This window comes from Mirounga leonina, unplaced genomic scaffold (genome assembly GCF_011800145.1).
Source record: "Mirounga leonina isolate KUSES-001 unplaced genomic scaffold, KU_Mleo_1.0 Mir_126, whole genome shotgun sequence".
Taxonomy (NCBI): domain Eukaryota; kingdom Metazoa; phylum Chordata; class Mammalia; order Carnivora; family Phocidae; genus Mirounga; species Mirounga leonina.
In genome coordinates, this window is record NW_023270314.1 from 25219520 (window position 1) to 25239623 (window position 20104).

The 20104-nt window shown below is 49.8% G+C and overlaps 1 protein-coding gene across 1 annotated transcript; it reads left to right on the plus strand.

Annotated features, from left to right (window-relative positions):
• The first annotated feature begins 7240 nt into the window (after positions 1 to 7240).
• Positions 7241 to 18636, plus strand: LOC118008816 (keratin, type II cytoskeletal 1b-like). The gene is given in 9 exon segments (XM_035002596.1): positions 7241 to 7786; positions 12237 to 12451; positions 13445 to 13505; positions 14029 to 14124; positions 15084 to 15248; positions 16642 to 16767; positions 16888 to 17108; positions 17524 to 17558; positions 18353 to 18636. Coding segments are annotated over 9 exon segments (1749 nt in total).
• The last annotated feature ends 1468 nt before the right edge of the window (positions 18637 to 20104 follow it).

Here is a 20104-nt window from a genome sequence, read left to right on the forward strand (position 1 = left end):
AGCCCCACATCCCACTGCCTTATGGGAAAGCCCCAACCAGCCCCTGCATGCACCTCTTTCCCCAGCTTGTAGCCAGCGCCCCCTCCCCTGGTCCTCACCTCCTGCTGGTGCTTTGATTTCCCATTAGTGGTACTTGTCCCTTTTTGACTCCGAGAACTCTCTGTTCTGTATCTTCAATAAACTGCATTGTCTTTCAGACATGGTGGCAGAATTTTCATTCTGGATTGCAGGGTCACTGGTTCTAATGTCCATGCCTGTGGGTCATGGCAGTCCCTTTCACACAGAAGGTTCTGGCCTGAGACTGGAGGGAAACTCTAGGGAGGAAGTTCTAGAGTTCTCAGGCAGGACAGACATGATTTTTCAGCCACCAGATACTATGGATGATACAGATCGACTTCCTTAATTGATAAGATTTTGAATTCATAAAAAATATATTACGTTTGAAAAAAGTAGGTTAGATTTCCTTGCTTTTCAGTAATTCCAGGTAGGTCTGAAATTGTCCATTAATTGCAGCTAATTGTAATTGAATGAGTTGCTGGTAGACAAATATTTTCAAAAAGCAATGATAAAACTTCAAATGTTTTATAGCAAAAAATTATATACGCCGAGGCTATGTTTTATCGTGTTTCATATAATGTGGGGTGAAACCTTCCAGTATGAAGAGTTATGAGAGCTGACAAAGAACTTAGAATAGCCTCATGACCGGTCACCCCCTACCCCTACCCCAGACATAGCACACCATCAAGGTGGATCCAGGGGTACTTGGACAGAACACAGATTCAGTGCAGGGCCAGGAAGTCCCTCTCAAACCAGGGACATGTAGGTTGGGAGAAGCAAAATAAAAGGTGAACAAACATATGAGTACGTGCATGAGTACCTCCCTTATAAATCATGGTCCTCGTTAGCATAAGAGGACTGACAAAGAATGTCAGAGAAACAGAAAGAGAAGACACACTTTATGGTGATCACAGAAACTCTTAGCTAAGTAAACACACACTTGCAAGAGAGCCAGATGCTCACTGGGCTAGACAAAACACAACATACAACTGCAGCTTTGACAGAGGATGTTCTAGCTCGAGAGTGAAAAGTTTCCTTGGAACAACCAGAACGGTCAGAGAGGGAGGGAAGTGTGGGGACTGTCCCATTGCAGCCGGTCCTCACAGAGGCTGTAGCCTCCCCTCTCAAAAGCAAACCCACTGTTGGCCATACCCCTGCCCTGGCTGGTGAATGCAGCCTGGAGACAGGTGCCTTTAGCCTCATGGCTTGTTTCAAATGTACAAGAAATTGCCACACTCCTTTAAGTAGGATGATTAAAGAAGAAAGCTTTCCACAGCTTTCATATGATTTACAAAATTCCACAGGGCCATGTTTTCTTACTCATGATGCCATTCTGATTTGTTAAGGGAAGCTGGATGGAAAATCCAGTTTGGTTCACAGAAATTTGCATATATTGTGCAGCAATATAATCTTTGTTAAAACTGATGCTTTCTTGTGATTTGCCTGGCACTCTGTGAACAGCTTTTTAAAAATGAATTAACTCATTCAATCTTCACAGAGCTGGGCAGCTCTGTTATTATCTCTACTTTACAAATGAGGAAACTGAGGCACGGAGAGATTAAGTGGTGGAGCCAGGATTCAAGCTCCAGCAGCCAAACTCCAAAGTGTCCTGAAACTGCCTCGCGAAGCAGAAAGTAATACAGCACAGTGGGAAGCTCTCAGGCTTTGGAGGCAGGCCGCCCTGGTGTGACCCGGGCTTCCCACTGGCAAGCCGTGTCACTGTGGGCAGGTTGCTTGGTACCTCCTCCCGCGCTAAGTCTCATCAATAAAATGAGGTGGTTCCGGTTGAATGATGTCATCTGTTTAACTCCTGGCACACTGTGAGCTCAGTAAAGTGTCATTACTATTTATGGACAACATTTCAGGAACCCACCTATTCTTTAAAGGAGGGAATGGTGGTAAATTAATTCCTTTCGTTTGTGTCTCTCCCATCATGGGCAAGGTGAGACATGATCTGGGAGTTTCCCACAGGTCTCATATTCCACCCCCCCCCCCCCCACTGGATTTGTGGTTCTGGACCCCACTACACCACTAACTAGCCCTGTAGCCTTGAGTCTCTCCCATTTTCCTCTTTGATCCAACATATAGAAGTATCCTCTGCCAGACAACCCCAGTCCCCTACTAGGGCCTCGAAGTTTCTCTTGGAAGTCAATCCCAGTCTAACCTTGTTTTCCTTTGGGCCCACACTTGTGTAGCTGCTCCTTTTGCCTCAGAGACAAGAGAGGGTTGCCAGCTTTATAAATGTGTGTATAAATAGTCATGACTTCAAGCGTGTTGGATGGGAGAGCCTAATACGCCTAGAACAATATTATCTCTGGACCTTGGCCATGAGAATGTGCAGGGCTGCTCTCAGACCTTGGGAGGGCTTGTGGCCCCAGGGCACTTGTTAGGTTTTAGGAGAAAGAGAGACGCTGCCTGATAGTTTCCAGGTGGGCCCTGGGATACTAGTCAAAAGGATATCAGAGGTGGAGGGTCCTGGCTGGTTTGGAGCCTGAAGAGAAGCTTGAAGGCTTAGTTGGTGCTACAAACACCCGCCATAACCCAGAAATCAGGAGAAGGATTCCCCGGGGGTGTTCCTGTGTGCCCAGCACGAGCTTCTGACCCCTGCAGGCAGGGCCTGTTAGAGGTTGGAGATGGGGCTCCCCCATGTCCATCTCCCCCAGGCTACAGGAGCACAGAGGCTGTGGGAATTCTTCAAAGGCTCATGTTCTTTTTGGATTGGGAGGGACGGTACCCAAGCTCTAGTTCTCTGCACCACCAGTTTTCCCTGTAACCTTGACTAAGTCCTTGCACTCTTTGTAGCTATTTCCTTCTTGTAAAATGAAGGCTCTGGGCTGGTGGTCTCTGTCACCTGTCCAGGTCTGACATTCTTCTGTAGGGAGAATGGTGGTCTCAGGGTGTGGAGGCCAAGGCCAGGAGCTTTGATTCAGTCCCAGGACACTGCTCTCCCTGATCCCAATGATCACATCATTGCCTTCCTCTGCTGCCCAGGGGTCCAAAAACTCCCATTTGAAAGAGATTAAAGGCTTCCATAACTACACCAGGCCTGCAGCTGTCCCCTCTTCCTGGGCGGGCTGGTGACTGAAATTCTTCCACCCTCCCTTTCTTTGTCCCCGCACCCCTGTCACACGTGTGTGCCTCTTGGTGCTAGCCACTTGCAGACCTGGGAGATGCAGGCTGAGATGAGGAGCAGATCTGCAGGGGCTGCCCCTGCCAGTCACACCAGCAACTCCTCTTGAACTCTGCCTCCCACTGCTGCCCAAGACTGTGATCCAGTGGCTGATAAGTGCCCTGGGCCTTACCCTCTTGGCAGCCCTGGGTTTCAGTACCTGGGAGACCAGCAGGGCAAGTTGGAGCCTTCCACTGACTTGCCCCTTTCCTTGAAGGAGAGTGCTGGTGGCAGGTGGGCAGAGTGTGGAGGGGAGGAAGGGGGCACCTCTTTCACCAGAGACCCCACAATGTCTTCTACAATACATGTGGGTTCTGGAGTGGGAGTGCTTGGGTTCAAATCTCCACACCAGCACTTTCATCTGCGTGTTCTTGAACAAGTTACTTGATCTCTCCAAGTCTCCTTTTCCCCACTTGTAAAATGAGTGCAATTATAAGAACGCCTTCCTTATCCTGTTGATTTTTAGGTTGAGACTCTCCATGTTTTAGACCTAGCACCGTGCATGGCCCACTGAAAAAGCACTCCATAAGAGGTTAACTATTATTTTGATGCCCATTATTATTCTTTTGTCCTCGGCCTGAATAGAATCTCAAGAGGCCATTTCATTGGTTCTTCTGCTTCCTTCAAGCCAGTGGTTCCCAAACTTGTCTGCCCGTTAAAACCCTCTGGGACCTTTAAAAAATTCCAGAGCCCACACTACACTCCAGACCGGTGAAATCCCGGTCTGGGGTGAGGGAAGCTGGAGGAGGCACAGGCACCAGCGGTTGCTGAAGCTCTCCAGGGGATCCCAACATGTAGTAAGTTTAGCAAGCGCTGCTCTTTGTCGTCCAACCGGTTGAGGGGTTTCCTTTAGGGATAGCAATTTGTCCCAGAATCCTCATCCAGCATTGACTATTGATCTGAGGTCAAGTTTCTCCTTTGGGACAAGTAAAAATCTCTCATGCTTCACCTTGACCCCGATTTTCTCTTACTTCGAGGGAGTAGAGAATAGCCGTCACCCTATAGCAAAGGCTCAGGGAGTAGTACGTGCTGGGTCCCCCACCCCCAGGCCTTCGCAGGAGTGACAGCAGTCCACTGGGGGTCATCCAGCTGACAGGAGTTAGACCGGGGTGTTGACATTGGATGCTGGCAGGTGGTCACAGCCAGAGACCCAAGAAGCTTTCTAAATTCTGTCTGGGATGCCTCTCTTATCATAATTTAGCAATTCCCCATATTCACCATAAGGGTAAATATAAACCTTGGTGAACTTCCTATTTATTTAGTTGGCAGGAGAGATGTGCGAAGGGGTTAATGATGTGCATTCTTCATGGCAGGGGTTGAAAGTGAGTGGCAAAAGAGAGCACTGTAGCAGGTGAGCAAGGGGTGGGCTCACATGCTCTGGGGTGTTCAGGGAAGGCTGCGTGAGGAACCCCCCCTTGGATGACTCTTTGGAATTTCCAACGTGCTCTTCCATGTTTGATGTCAGCTACTCATTATAATCACCCTGTGAATCTGGCATTATTATCCTTTCTTTATAGCCCAGGAAAGTGAGGTTCAAGGAGGTAAGAGTTTGTCCAAGCCACGGGGCCAGGAAGGGTGGAGCCAGGATTTGAAGCTGAAGCCAAGGACCTTTTCCCCACACCACTGCTGCTTCCTGCCTGGGACCTACCATCCCTTCTCCATATACCCTCTGCTTTCTCTGCCTCTTCTTTCTGCCTCTACCCGACTCAGAATCCTTGCTTTCAGGTACCTCTCTTACACGACCCATCCTAATTCCTACCTCCACGACCCATCCTAATTCCTACCTCCACTTCCCTTTCCTTCCTCTGGCTCTGCTGGTTTTCTCCTTATGTCTCCTCAGCCTGGGAGCTGAGCCTTGGCTTCCCTCTCCTACCAAGAGCTCCCCAAACGGGTTAGGGTCAGGACGAGGGCTGTGTAGATCTAGATCTGAGATGCCAGGCCAGGGTGGCAACTGTCCTGACTTGCCTGGGACTATCCTGGTTTATGCACTGAAAGTCCAGGCAGAGTGGGACCCTTGGTCATCTTACCAGGTTCCGAGAGTAACTGTATCTATGCTTGTTTAGTGTATTATAGTGTTCTGTGCTTTTTTCACATGCCTTATAGCTTTGAGAAGTTTCTTTGAGAAATAGCTGCTCTGATTTCCTTTAAATATCTGAGGCTCTGGCGTAAGTGACTTGCCTAAGATCACAGGGTAGTAGAAGCAGGGCTGGGAGCTGAAACCAGTCTTTGTGACTGTAAATGTCAGGCTCACTCTCTGTCTCCCACAGTGTCTCCTGGAGATGGTCCACTAAAGCAGTTACTGAGCACATAAGATGTGGATGCTTGAAGCTATCCACAGAGCCCCTCCCAGCCTAGGGTGCTTTCTCCTCACTGCGGCTCCCCGACACCTCTCTTGTTCTTTCCCACCACCCGCCTTTCCCACCTCTACAGCTGTTGGCAGCTGTGGTTTCAGTTTCAACTTTTGCAAAAATATTTACTTATTGCATAAATACAAAGGAAAAGGACGTTTAAAATATTAGAAAAAAAAAACCCTTCTACAATTCTTAATAAGTTGATGTACTTTTTTGGGTGACTTTTTAAGCCTGCCTTCTGTGCATTCTTAATTTTTATGAATTCATAGCGCAGACACCCTCATGTATTTAGCTTTCTTCATTTAATGTTGTATCATAAGCATTTTCAACAATGCTCCTACTCAGTCTCCTTGCAGATAATTTTAAATGATTGTATCCGAATGGGCAAACAATCTGGACATTTAAGATTATTTATTATTATTTATTATGGTTTTATTGTTATTGTTTTTATTAAGTTTTGGGTGAAAGCCACCATCCATTTGAGTCCAGAGGGAAAACACACATTTTTGTTGGCTGACGCTGATGCTCAATGAATGAACTTCATTTCACGCTTGTTGGCAGTGCTTTCCAGAATGTGGGCCCATACACCAGTGCTCCATGGGCACTTTGTTGCAGCTTTGAGAAGAGATAAATATAGAATTTGAGAATAACTATTTGGAAAATTAATTTTTTCCCATTTAACAATAGAACAATTTTATGTCTATTGAATTTAGAAATAAAAATTGGGGCCCATATATTGTATATCTTAAAAAAATCTCCTCTTATGGGAAACTTTTAAAATTTTATTTTACAAAAGCATTGGTCTAAAATACATTGGAAATAAAAAAAAGAGAGATTTCATGATAGTTTGTCTTTTGGTCTAGAAGACCATGTTCAGTCCTGGCAGATGCTCAATGCACCTGCAACCACAGATCTTCAGCGCTATAGGACCTCATCTGCTTTGTAGGGGAGGAGCCTGAGGCACATAGAGCAACACATGATGCACCCAGCAAAATGTGAACAGTCTTGGGCAGAGTCTCCTGGCTTTCACTTGCACTCAATGACTATAATACCCCGTTTTCATGTGATTAAAATTTGGGATGTTCATCGTGGTGATAAATGACAACAGGGAGCAGAAGCAGGGGGAGGGGAGGTCAGAACAAAGCTTTCATCTGATCAGGGTAATGCTATGGCAGCAGATGTCTCCACCCCTGTCCCAGCTGTGATCACAAGTCAGCTAGACAACCCCTAGCTTTGCCCCAGATCTCCTGGTCACACCCCAAGACAAACAATTCAGTGGTGGAGTTTCTTAGGAAGGTATCAGCTAATGATTTGGGGGAAACTGTATAGGAGTTTCCAGCAACTTGGTCCTGAGAGATTATTGCACTGTGAACTCTAAATGGCAAGAGATGAATGATAAATGATCAAGTTGGGGAAGTTTAACTACAGTACAATATCTGCAACTCATAGGTGTGAGGTTTTAAACAGATGTTGCTGGCAGGCAAACTAAACATAAATATTCCCCTCCAGAATTTGGAAGGTGCCCAGCCCAGCAAATGCATGTATATATAGGGACTAAGCCAGATCTCTTGTTAAAGGAGTCAGAGCTTTTTCCCTCCTGGGTCTCTGCCTCCTTCCAGCTGGGACTTTTCTTCTGGCTACTTCTCTGGATGATCTAGTAACCATGAGCCGCCAATTTAGCTCTCAGTCGGCATTTAGCTCCAGGAGCAGGCGGTTTTACAGCGCTGGTTCTTCTGCAGGCTCTGGTGGGGGGAGTCGAGCTGTGGGGTCTGTGTGTCAGGTCCGAGGCAGGTGTGGTGGTGGTGGTGGTGGTGGTGGGTATGGAAGCCATGCCAGGGGGTTTGGTTCTAGGAGCCTCTACAATCTGGGAGGCAGTAAAAGCATCTCCATTAGCTTAGTGGGGAGAAGTGCCAGTGGTTTCTGCCAGGGTGGGGGAGCAGGAGGGAGATTTGGAGGAAGGGGCAGAAGTTTTGGGGGAGGTGGTTTTGGAGGTGGTGGCTATGGAGGAGGTGGTTTGGGGGGTAGCAATTTTGGGCTTGGGGGCTTTGGTCCTTCCTGTCCCCCAGGGGGCATCCAAGAGGTGACTATTAACCAGAGCCTACTTCAGCCACTTCACTTGGAGGTGGATCCTGAAATTCAGAGAGTCAAGACCCAGGAGCGGGAGCAGATTATGGTCCTCAATAACAAGTTTGCCTCCTTCATTGACAAGGTGAGTACCTCAAGGGCAGGTGAGTCTCTGGCCCCTGATCAAACAACTGAGAGGGCCTTGCGCCCTGCCACCTCTTACCACCTTGTACTGTCTCAGTTTGGCAGTACCAATCACGTCCAGAAGTATATGTTCTGGGACCTTAAGAAAGCATTGACCTCATTAGGCCTCAGTTTGACTTATTGAGGGGATTTATTTTTATCTTTTCTTTTTGGCAGGAAAGCAGGTAAGAAGTGTGAAAATACCCCACAGAAAAAATACATGGTGTAGTGACTTCATTCTCATTCATCATTATTCACTTTCCATATACCCACTCATCCATCCATCTATCCACCCACCCACCCACTCATCCATCCATCTATCCACCCACCCATCCATCCATCCATCCATCCACACAGCCATCCCACAAACATTTACTAAACATCTACTATATGTCGGATACAGTGCCAGGTACTACAGAGAGACTAGAACACAGGTCCTGTCTTCAAGGAGCCATGACATAGCCTAGGTGAATGCTCTGAGGTTATCACTGGGGGCTAAAGTGAAAAGCAGACTAAGTAGGATTCTATCAGTGTTCCTTGTTTTAGTTCATCCAAGGCCAAGAATGGGCCAGATGGAGCCATTGTAGCCCCTCTCCTTAGTTCCCTAATTAAACCTCAGATTAGGGCTGGTCCAGACCCAGATCAGCAAGCAGAGGCTGGTAGAGGTCTATGGTAAAGACCTTCCTCCGGCATTTCCTTTCGTCCAGAAGTGGAGGCACAGTAGCCCCTGTAAGCTCCCCAGCAAGTTCTTTGTTCTTGGGGATATGGTGAGAAGCACCCTGGGGCACAGAGGCCCAAGGATGCTCAGTGACTTCCCCTCGGTCCCATAGGAATTCAGTGTTGAGGCCAGAGCTTGACCTATGGTCTGACTGCAGATTAACCATGGCTAAAGTCAACCACTGGGCTGTATATACAGTCTCTGATATCTGGGTAGATGTTGGGAAAGGACAGAGTGTGTGAGCTAGGGGAAGAGAGGTAAGAGTGTTGAGGCCCAAAGATAGCCAAACAGGAGTTCAACAGAACAAAGTGCTTCTGGCTACTTCTGATCACCTTGGATGGGAAATTTGACTGAACATCATCATACCTCAGGCAAGGGCAGGGACTTGGAGAGCTTGACTGGAGTAAGGAGGTGACACCACTGGAGGTCAAGACTAAGCTAAAGGAGAAGACAGGAGAAGAGAGGGCTGGAGGTCAGTGCAATGGCCGTGGGCTACTGGTAAATGATCTCCTGGGACTCATTTGATTGTGGTTCCCACCATTAATATAGGACATTTCTTGCATTTTATGGTGTGGGGCTATGGGCAGAGGCCAAGTTGCAGGAGACTGTGGCAACCTGTCCTTCCCTAAGGCTTGTCATGACCAAGAGGAAAGAGCCCCCAGGACTCTGGCCTGGCTGGAAGGGAGAAGGCTTCTACTGCAGTGGATTCTGACTCTAGTTTCTGATAGTCCATCCTCAGAGCCACACGAGAGGCATTCTTTAAAAACATTGCATCACTTCTCTTTTTGAATCCCCCATTGGCTGTTTGTCTCATTTGGAATAAATGCCAAGATCCTATAAGGCCCTGTGTGATCTGGCCTCCACCCCGCAGCTACTGCTCACCCCTGGCTTGCATTTGTGAGAATTAGGCAACATTGCTACCACTGGGTGGAACATCTCTCAAGCTGCACAGTTTAGTGAACAGAGTGAGGGCAGGAGTTTAGCTCCCCAGGGTACAAACTCGTTGTCTGCAGTGACCCTACAGTCCCTCCGTGCTCCTCTCCTGTTTCTCTCTTGCTTACTAGGACACTATTGCATGCTTGCATCCTCCACCACCCCACGCCTGCCTCAGGGCCTTTGCTCCTGCCATTCCCTCTGCTTTGAATGCCTCCTCCCCAAGAGTGGTCTGGCTTGCTCCCTCATCTCCTTCAGGTCTTTTCTCAGATGCCACTATCCTAGCGGGGCCTTCCCTGATCTCCCTTTTCAAAATAGCACCCCCACACCAGCACCCCTGTCCACCATCCCTGTGTTACTTTTCTCCATTTTCCCTAAGACCATATGACACACTAGATATTTCACATGCCTCCGGGTGCAGACTATCCAGGCCACTCACCACCTGGCATAGAGGATTCAAGCTCAGCTGAACAAAGCCAGGCCGGTGTCCCCATGGGAAGAGATGCACCCCATCCCTTTCCTTCCTGAGGTCCCTTTTCCTTGTTGTTGGTTCTACAAAAGCCTTTGTGTCCATTTCTACTCTCTGAGTGTCCAAGCCTGACACCTGAAGGGCTGATTTGATTTGTCGTTCAACATGTATTTATTGAGTAATTATCATGTGCCAGACTATTCTGGGTGTGGGAGATTCAATTATAAAGAGGGGGATGTCACTTTAGTTGAGATCAAAAGGGTAAATAGGGCATAGCCAAGCAAAGAGCTGGGGAGATCTGGGCTGCTGGAGGCAGCAGGAGGTCCCTGGGCCTGGAGTGTCATAAGCAAGAGGGTCACGACAAGCCAAGAGGGGTGTGCTTTTCCCAGCACAAAGGTGAGCTCAGTATGATGCTAAGTTTCATCTGTGCTGATGGGACAGAGCCTGGGAGTGTTTTGGGGAGCCTGGGAAAAATCACAACGGCTTTCAGTGATTTTTCTAGAGATTAAATCCTACTAAAATTGCCTGGCGCTCCCTGCAGCCAGTCTCTGCCTTTGCAGTTTGGGTGGCCTGATGAGAACCCCGGGTTCTTTTGCTGATGTGCTCTGAGGTATTGTGTGCAGGGGGAGAAAGTGCTCTGGCTCATCTGCCCCTCATTGTTTATTTGATGTGGAGATTCTATTGTGGGCCCATGAGATTTGTTCCCTTCAGTTCCCACAATACTGAGCACAGGGCCGAGACCCCTGTTTGATTTGTCCACCTTCTGGCAGTGCCCCTAGAGCAAAACGAGGCCAGGTGGCAGGAATTTCCCATGGCGGGGGGCGGGGGGTGGGTTCAAACTGAGACAACCTGTGAGATCTGCTTGCCTTAGCTCTTGCTTTGATGAAGCTAACACAAATGAGCCATGGGGAATAGCATTCACTGTGCACGTCTCCTAGCCTAGAGTCAGAATCCAACGGGAGTTAACAAGGGCTGGCCCCTCAGAAGGGCAGTCCTAAGGGCCGGGGGTTTGGGGCATCCTCCTTGGTGCCCCATTGTAGGGGAGTGTCTTCAGGGTTCTGTTTTGACTGCACAAAGCAGTAGGTTTGTCCTCACACACAACTCCCAGGAGGATCCTGGAGTGCACGTGTGTGTGTGTCCGCACCTAAGCAAAGCATAGAGGCATACCTTATCTTCGCCAAAGGCATGGGGAGGGAGGCTCCATCTAAGGGCAACCTGCAGAGGTAAGGTGAGGATTGATCATGATCATGCGGAGCACAATCCATGTACTTGGTCAGCACAGCCAGTCAGCTCTCTGGACCCTGTACCTGAGCTTTGTGCCCAGTTTCCGGAAGAGAGATAGTAAGAATATAGGAGGATGTCCACTCTCCATTTTCTGCATCAGTGAAACTTAATGAAGGGAATAGCAACATGAGTATTTCCCAAACACTAGACACCCCCAAAGTCCTTACTTTGGGGCATGGGCATACATTACACAACATTTTTAAAAAGTGGGAACAGGGGTGCTTGGGTGGCTCAGTCAGTTAAGCATCTGACTTCAGCTCAAGTCATGATCTCAGGGTCCTGGGATTGAGTCTCACCTCGGGCTTCCAGCTCAGCGAGGAGTCTGCTTCCCCACTCCCTCTGCCTCTCTCTCAAATGAGTAAATAAAACCTTTTAAAAAAATAAAAAGTGGGAGCATTTATTTTTTTTTAAATTCGGAGTTAACATTTAAGTGAGGTGACCTTCCTGAAACACCCTGGCAGACAGCAGAGGTGGTGGGGTCTGCAGGATGGGGGCACCCAGGCTGGTTTGTTCAGAACTCAGTATAATCTTCTAAGTCCAATTGTTTCTTCTCTCTTATTGTCTCCTCTCCTCAGTCACAGAAAGCACTTCAGCCACAAAGAGAAATGAGCCTTGGACATGTTAGTGTTTCAGATGCTCTGTATCACCGTTGCTGTACGTTGGCACGGAGTGTGGAGTGTGGGAGTGACAGCTCTGTGGTATACGTGGCTATAGCTGAAGGGAAGAAGGCACTCCAGTGGAGGTGGTTTGCCTCCAAAACCAGAGTTGGCTTAGTAACTTAGTGTTAATTTTAGGCAAGTTGACCTTACAGCCCTTGGTCAACCATCAGAAACCACATTGTGTTCTGTGTGTCCTGGTCCCGCAGTTAGGGAAGCTCTCAGATCCCAAGAGGGGCCACCTTGGTTCTCTGAGGTCCAGATATGCTGTGTGGTTGCCAGTCTTCCTACCCGTGGGGGATGCTTCTTGGACTCACAGCCTGGGGTGAACTTGGAAGTCTTTTGCTCCTAGGTGCGATTCCTGGAGCAGCAGAATCAGGTGCTACAAACAAAGTGGGAGCTGCTACAGCAAGTAAACACCTCTACTCGGACGAGTGACCTGGAGCCCATCTTGGAGAACTACATCAGTGAGCTGCGGAGGCAGGTGGATTTTCTCAGTGCTGAGCAGATGTGCCAGAACACAGAAGTTAGGAACATGCAGGATGTCCTGGAGGACTACAAGAACAAGTGAGAGCCCAGGCAGGGTAAAGGGGTCAGAGGGAAGCATGGCAGGGAACTGATTCAGGGGCAAGACATTCTGCTTTAGTGTTAGTATGTGAAGGGTGGACCAGGGTCCCCAGGTGCAGCCACCCGGCTCTGTACCACACAACGGCAGAGGGCACCATCTTGCATATGGCAGCTCTGGTAGGATGGTGGTACCAGTCAGCTCTCAAATGTATTGGGTGGGGAAGGGCAGACTATCCTCAGGGTGCTGGACCCAGATGAGCCAAGTTCCAGTGGGTTTTGCCACTTTCTAGCTGCTTGCAAGTCTGTCTTTCTAAGCCTTTAGTTTTCACCTTAGTAAAGTGGGGATGGAAAGCACTCTCCCTGTTGGGTTGCTGTGACAGGCAGATCTGGGCTCTCAGGCTTCGGTGTGCAGCAGGCTGGTTGAGTAGGCCTGGAATGCGACCAGAGTGTTTGCATTTCTAGTATGCTTCCACGTGATGCTGGTGGACTGGGGAGCACATTTTGAGCACCACTTGTTTAGATGACATTATGCTTAATAAGTTCCCAGACTGTGCCTGCACATACTAAGCACTAGCTATTATTAATCATAATGGTCGGGACTTGTCTAATTCCAGATCATCTGCTCCAGCCCCGTGCAGGCAACTGAGAGGCTCCTCCCTCCCCATGCTAGGGGTGCAGGGTGCTACCCTTGACATCACCCTGACACACCAATCAGAGAGTCAAGAGTGTGTGACTCAAAAAGGGAAAGATGAAATCCACACTGAAGGTGTTGGGGGGCAACATTGTAGGTGACATTTTTTTCTCTTTAAAACAATTTAGTAAAAGCGGCTATTTATGTCCTCAGCTGCAAAAAATGGCTATCCTCTGGTAGGGGATAGCCAAAGTCTAACACTAAAAATCCGGGACATTCCAAGCCGCTTGCTGTGAGGAGAAATCTCAAGGAGCCAAGGTCAGCCTCAGCAGCCTATCTGTGTTTCTTACCTCCTCCCACAGATACGAGGAAGAGATCAACGGGAGGACCAACACTGAAAATGACTTTGTCGTCCTGAAGAAGGTGAAGGATGGGGGAGATCCCAGGGGGACTGTGGGTCCAGGGGACTGAGCAGAGTGAGGAACTCCTGTGGGATGCCGTGTGACCAAGGGGTGGACAGGTGACTGCTGGGGGCAGCTTGTTGAGGGTGTGGCCTGAAGGCTGGGCCCCTGCACTGAAGGGGTTAAGTCTGAAAGTGATGTCGATAGGAATCTTGAGGCTTCCTTGAGTGCTTATCTCTCCACAGTCCTGAATGTGAGGTTCAATCAACGGACACTTGTTGAGTGTCAGTTATGTGCAGCCTTGAGACCTGGGGAGGGACCTGGGGTGCTTGGTGTGACTGACTGGGATGAGGGCCTTGGTGTCACATTTCTTCCTGGTCAGGAAAGCCAGAGTTTTTGCAGGTCCCTCACCTGAGTGAGGTGAGGAAGTTTGCAGGCAAGGAAATAAGCCCAGAGAGGTTTTGCCACTTGCCTGGGTCACCCAGTGAGCTAGTGGCAGGCGACACTTGGACAATAAAGTCAGAATATTTTTGCTTGCCGTTCAGGATGTGGATGCTGCTTACATGAGCAAGGTAGACCTGGAGTCCAAGGTGAATGTTCTGTTTGGAGAGATCAGTTTCCTGAAGTATTTATTTGAGATGGTGAGTTCAGTCCTCATGAGAAACCCTTCTCTTTCCTCACATGTCACAAAGGGTATGGGCTGTTGGAGGGGGAGGCATGAAACCCAGCATGACCCACTAGGGACTCCTCTCCCCAGTCACCTCAACTCTGGGACTGGAGTCAGCCTCCCAACCCCCAGTGCTCAGATTCCTGGGTGCAGGTGCTGGAGATGGGAGGCAGGGAGTGTCCTGAGGGAGAAGATGGAGCAGCTCTTGATTCTATCTGGAAATGAGGTTAATATCCAGGACATACAGGGACAAAACTGACCAGAAATCTTCACCAGTGCTGGGAATCCAATAGAGCTATTGGGGAATTCTGTAGGAGAGGGCAGTGTGGATCCTAAAGGGACGAAGCCTACAGTGGTGATGGATAATATCCTTCTACCACCCCTGGCCCTACTGTTGCTCATGTCTACTTTGGGCCAGATGCTGTGCAAGGAGCTTTGCCCACCTTGGTCTCCATTCTGCTGATGAGAGAGCTGAGGCACTGAGAGACTGAATCACTAGTTCAGTCACTCATCTAGTCGGTGGTAGAGCCCAGGCTCAAAAGTGAGGGAATGGCTGCGCAAAGAGAGTCCCTTCTATGGCTCTGAGAGCTCATGTATTTCCCAAGGAGCAAGTCTGCCTGTCAGAGGGCCCAAGATGGCAGCCAAGCCAAGTAAGGCGGGGAGAGAGGGCACAGGAGAGGCATGATGGGCAGGTGGTGCCTACAGGAGCTCTGAATTCATGCTCCTTTCTTCTCCCCAGAAGCTAGGTCTGGGGGCCTTTACCTTTAGTTAAGACACCTCTTGGGGTGCAACAACTTTTCAAAGAACTTTCCCCAAGACTCGCATCTGGCCCAGGCTTCTGGTTTCCCCAAAGAGCCTTGAGGGGACAGTAGAGGGAAACTGAGGCCCCAGGAGGAGAGTGGAAGGAATCAGCCTGTGGTCTATGCCTTGCAGGAGCTGTCGCAGATGCAAACCCACATCAGCGACACCAATGTCATCTTGTCTATGGACAATAACCGCTTCCTGGACCTGGACAGCATCATCGATGCGGTGAGGACCCAGTATGAGCTGATCGCACAGAAGAGCAAGGATGAGGCCGAGGCGCTGTACCAGACCAAGGTGGGCACTGCTGCCCTTCCACCCAGACTTGGTACCCCAAACCAGACATAGCCTCAGAATTTCTACCATCTTTCTCTTATTTTGGAAGTTATATATATATATGTATATATATATATATATATACACATATATATATGTATATATATATATACACACACACACATACATACATGTATCTATATACATTTTATACATATATATAAAATTTCATTTACTCCTTACAACAACCCTGTGAGGTAAGGAGTTGATTACCCCTGTTTTGAAGATAGTAGAGTATGAACTCACCTAGTTTGCCTAGGGTCTTATGGCTGGTAAGCGGCAGGGGCAGGACTTAAACTTAGGTGCTCCGCCTACAAACCCATGCCCTAAACCACTATAATGTTTTTTATTCTTACTTTTTTCATAATGAGATCTTTTAAGCTGTGGTTCTGTACTTTACTCTTTCACTTATTACTTGTGAATGCCGTTGTGTGACATTAAATATTCTATGTCACTTTTAATAGCAGCATGATGCTCGGTGGTAAGAATTTACCTTTGTCAGATAAACATCTCTGTGGCTAAGTCTTCGGGCACATCTTTGATTACTTCTTTAATATCAATGGACTCGGACCTTTTCGGAGGGCAAAGACTGTAGTTAAGGGTCAAAGGCCGGTCCCTACATTCTGAGCTCCTGATACTTGCGATCTGCTTTCTCAACTCCAATTTTGGCGGGCCTCTGTCTCACTGCCCTGCAGGCAAGGGTTCTGAGCGGCATGGATTTCAGCATCAGACTGGGGAGGCAGATGGTCAACAGGGAAAGCATCAGAATGCAGAGCTTCCCTTGAACCAGCAACCCTGCGCCCCTTGCTTCCTCCAGAGCCCTGCCCAGGGGAGCCTACTGATGGGGCCATGTAGATACAGAAATGACATAGAGAGGAGAATGGGAATAAACAAGGGGCATGCTGAGGGGCTCTGAGGAAATAAGGTCATGGCTGCTAGGGAAACCATCCTGGAAAAGGGTAGGAAGGAATATAGGTATGGTGGCAAAAGGGAAGAGGTCCTTCCCTGTGGGTAAGGGCCTCTAGTAAGGCTTAGATGGGGGAACAAGTAGGTGGAAAAGGGCATCCAGGAGCAGCTTTGTCTGTCTGGGATGCGGGTCTGGCCCAGAGACTGATGAGAAGGAGGGAGGCTTGAACAAGACTGTGTGTATGTGTGTGTGTGATGTCACAGCTCAAATGAGGGAGCTTTGGTACGGGAGTGTGTATGGCGGGCATCACAGCTCTGGGGTGGGGCGTACCTGGGAACTGTCCCTGGAGAGCAGCTTTGGGCAGGGCCTGGGAAGGCAGACTCACTCCCTCGTGGAAGGCCTCGTGGTGCGCAGCAGGCTGACCATGATGTTGCCTTTGATCCTCAGTACCAAGAGCTCTAGATCTCAGCGGGAAGACACGGAGACGAGCTGAAGAACAGCAAGATGGAGATCGCTGAGCTCCACCGCACCATCCAGAGGCTGCAGGCAGAGATCAGCAACATCAAGAAGCAGGTGAGAAGGATGCTCAGGGTGGGCTGAGCAGGCATGCCGCCTCCCACAGGGCCCTGCCAAATGGGGCTCCTGAAACTCACCCCCCCATTCGGTTCTTCTCTGCGACTTTCTCCTGAGTAGATTGAGCAGATGCATATGGCCATTTCGGATGCAGAGGAGAGAGGAGAGCAGACCCTTCAGGATGCGCGGCAGAAGCTGCAGGACATGGAGGAGGCCCTGCAGCAGTCCAAGGAGGAGCTTGCCCGACTGCTGCGAGACTACCAGGCGCTGCTGGGGGCCAAGCTGTCCCTGGACGTGGAGATTGCCACCTACTGCAAGCTGCTGGAGGGCGAGGAGAGCAGGTGGGCCATGCTTCTGGGGCCAGCATGCAGGCTGCATCCCTGAGCGGTGGGACTATTTGGAGGGAAGACAATCCCTGTTTTCTGGAAAGACTGGTAGCCCCGGGCTGAGCAGAAACATCCAAATCAGAAGCAGAGGATGTGTCATTGGCATCATTCCCCTGCCTCTGAGCAGAATGTCCCTATACCCCAACCTAAGGCACTGCAGCCAGTGCTAAATGGCTTTCAGAAACTATTTAAAACCCCTTCTAGCCCCTCACTTCCTGACCTCCTGGCCTGTGCACCCACCTTTCCCTAAAGCTTGGGGACAGTTTTTCACTTTACGGGACTATCTCTGCTCTGGATGTCTCCAGGCTGTCACCTGCCTTCCTCCTGGCTTTACTGGTCTGACCGATGTGTGTGCTTTGGTTTTTTACAGGATGTCAGGGGAGCTGCAGAGCCACGTGAGCATCTGTAAGTAGCAGGGTCCAGGCGGGGGGCTGCTTGGGGCCCGTGGCAGAGGGAGGGCCGGGGAGGGCAGGCCAGCAGGGACCGGCAGTCAGCGATTTAGTTTCTAGTCCTGCACCATGAAAAACCACAGTGAGCCAATAGACCGCCGAGCCTGGAGAAATTCGCTGAAATAAATTGTTCCGATTTTAGTGCTTACGTATCTTAATGTTGATGAGACCTAATAATCAGTAGTAGCTTAGAACTCGTCAAGGGGGCGCCTGGGTGGCTCAGTTGGTTGAGCGACTGCCTTTGGCTCACGTCATGATCCTGGAGTCCTGGGATCGAGTCCCACATCGGGCTCCCTGCTCAGCAGGGGGTCTGCTTCTCCCTCTGACCCTCCCCCCTCTCATGCTCTCTCTATCTCATTCTCTCTCACAAATAAATAAATAAAATTTTAGGAAAAAAAAAAAAAAGAACTCGTCAAGGTATATGGCTAATGAAAACGGGTCCTGACATGCTTTGTCTTTCTTTTTACTTACTATTATGTTCAATTAGCCAACATATAGTACATCATTGATTTTTGATGTAGTGTTCCACGATTCATTAGTTCCGTAAAACACCCAGGGCTTTGTCCTCTGAAGAATACTTGGAAAAGGGGAACCTTTTCATCCTATATGGTTTTGCAAGTCAGACGCTGCCTGCGACTAAGGGTGCAGGAGGCTGCCCCAGGGCGGGTGCAGGGGGGTGCAGGGGGGAGGTGCAGGCGGGTCCCCCGGCCAGCCCTTCTGACCCCAGCTCGGGCTGCCCTCTCCCCACAGCTGTGCAGAGCAGTCAGACCACCATCAGCGGCGGCGGCCGAGGCTCTGGAGGCTCCGGCGGCGGCGGCGGCTCCCGCGGGGGCGGCGGCGGTGGCTACGGAGGGGGCTCCCGAGGGGCCAGTGGAGGTGGTTACGCGGGTGGCGGTGGCGGCGGCGGCGGGAGCTACGGAGGGAGCAGCCAGAGCAGCAGCAAGTACGGGGGCAGAGGTGGCGGCGGCGGCTCGTCCGGCGTGCAGATCCTCCAGACCTCCACCAACACTTCCCACAAGCGAATCGTGGAGTAGAGGGGGGCTCACACAGCCCCGCCGGCAGGGCGCTCTCCTGTCCCCTCCCCGGCGCCCTTTCTGAACCCCTCTCACTTACCTTTCCCTCATGGGTCTCTGTAGCTTTGCTAACACGTTCCACGCTAGCTGGGGAAGCAGGCGGATAACCCCAAACAGCAGATCTGTCTTTGGAGGGCGCTGGCTGGCTGACAGAATCACAGCCAGACCGCTCTCCACTCAGACTCCACTCCGCTGGCCCTGCCCCTGCCCCTGGGGACATCCAGGGGCCCAGTCTAGCCCTGGAGAAAAAGAGCCTGTAGAGTATCTACAGAGCGGATAATGGAGAGTTAATGTCAAGGACACCAGGTTTCTCACCCCCAGGCTCCCTTTCCTACACCTGGGCTGCCCTGTGAACCATAATCCATCCCTTAGGGGACCCACAGAACGAGGCCTTTGGGCGAGTAGCTTGGCAAGAGGAACCTCTGTGCCGGGGACCCATTCCTGTCTGTTGGTCTGTTAGCCTCATACTTGCATGTTGATGGAGAGTATGGATTTGCTGTCCTCATCAGACACCTTGAAGTATGTCTGGTCCTGATTCTGCATCTCCGTCTTAAGAAGCATTATTCTCTGGGCTAACAGCTCAAGGTGGGAATATTTCGGAGGGCATGCATCCTTGTCCCCTGGGAGGACTAATTATCCCCAAATAGAGGAGTCAGTGGGGGAAGCCATGGAGTTCTGTTCTGTCCTGCCCCTCCTGACAGCTCCAATTCTTTGGCAGCCTGGCCCTTCCTGAGCTCTGCTCCATAATGGCCCTCCTGAGAATTGTCCAGGAAGCTGGGCACGTGCCACCTAGAGCTGCTGTGTCCAGGTGCCAGGCCCAGAGGAATTGGAAGATTAAGCATGGGTCTTGGGAGGGTTCAATCCTGATCAGTCCGGAAGCTGCCTGTTATGTGTAAGGAAGCATGGAGCCCTTTCCTGGGCTCTCAGAGTCCCTCTGCCTCCTGTTCTCTGTGACTGAGCACTTCCTGAGAATTTAACCCTTCCTTTCAGGCCTTAAACACAATGTAAGATGCACTGGAGGGGACAGGAAGGGGAAACTATAAGCCAACTAGCAGGCCTGCAGAGGGGGAGGGTGGTGTTGCTTCTAAGAACTAGAGTCACCTTTGCTTTCTTGCTGAGTCCTAATGCAACCTCCAAGTCCCTGATTCTCTCTGGGGCATCGGATGGGCTCAGTGGGGGTCCCTTGCGGAGTGGTGTGACCGCATCATTTCCTGGTTGAAGGGCGTACCTTGAAGGGCTTGACATTTCTGGTGTTTCTACAATAAAATTTTCTGATCTCAAACTGCTGTTCAGTCAGAAATAAGTGATTTCTTCTTAAATTTCTGCAGGCCTCTGCAATTATTCATATCTGGGAAGTATTACTTTTATTATTATTATTATTTTTTTAAAGATTTTATTTATTTGCGAGAGAGAGAATGAGAGACAGAGA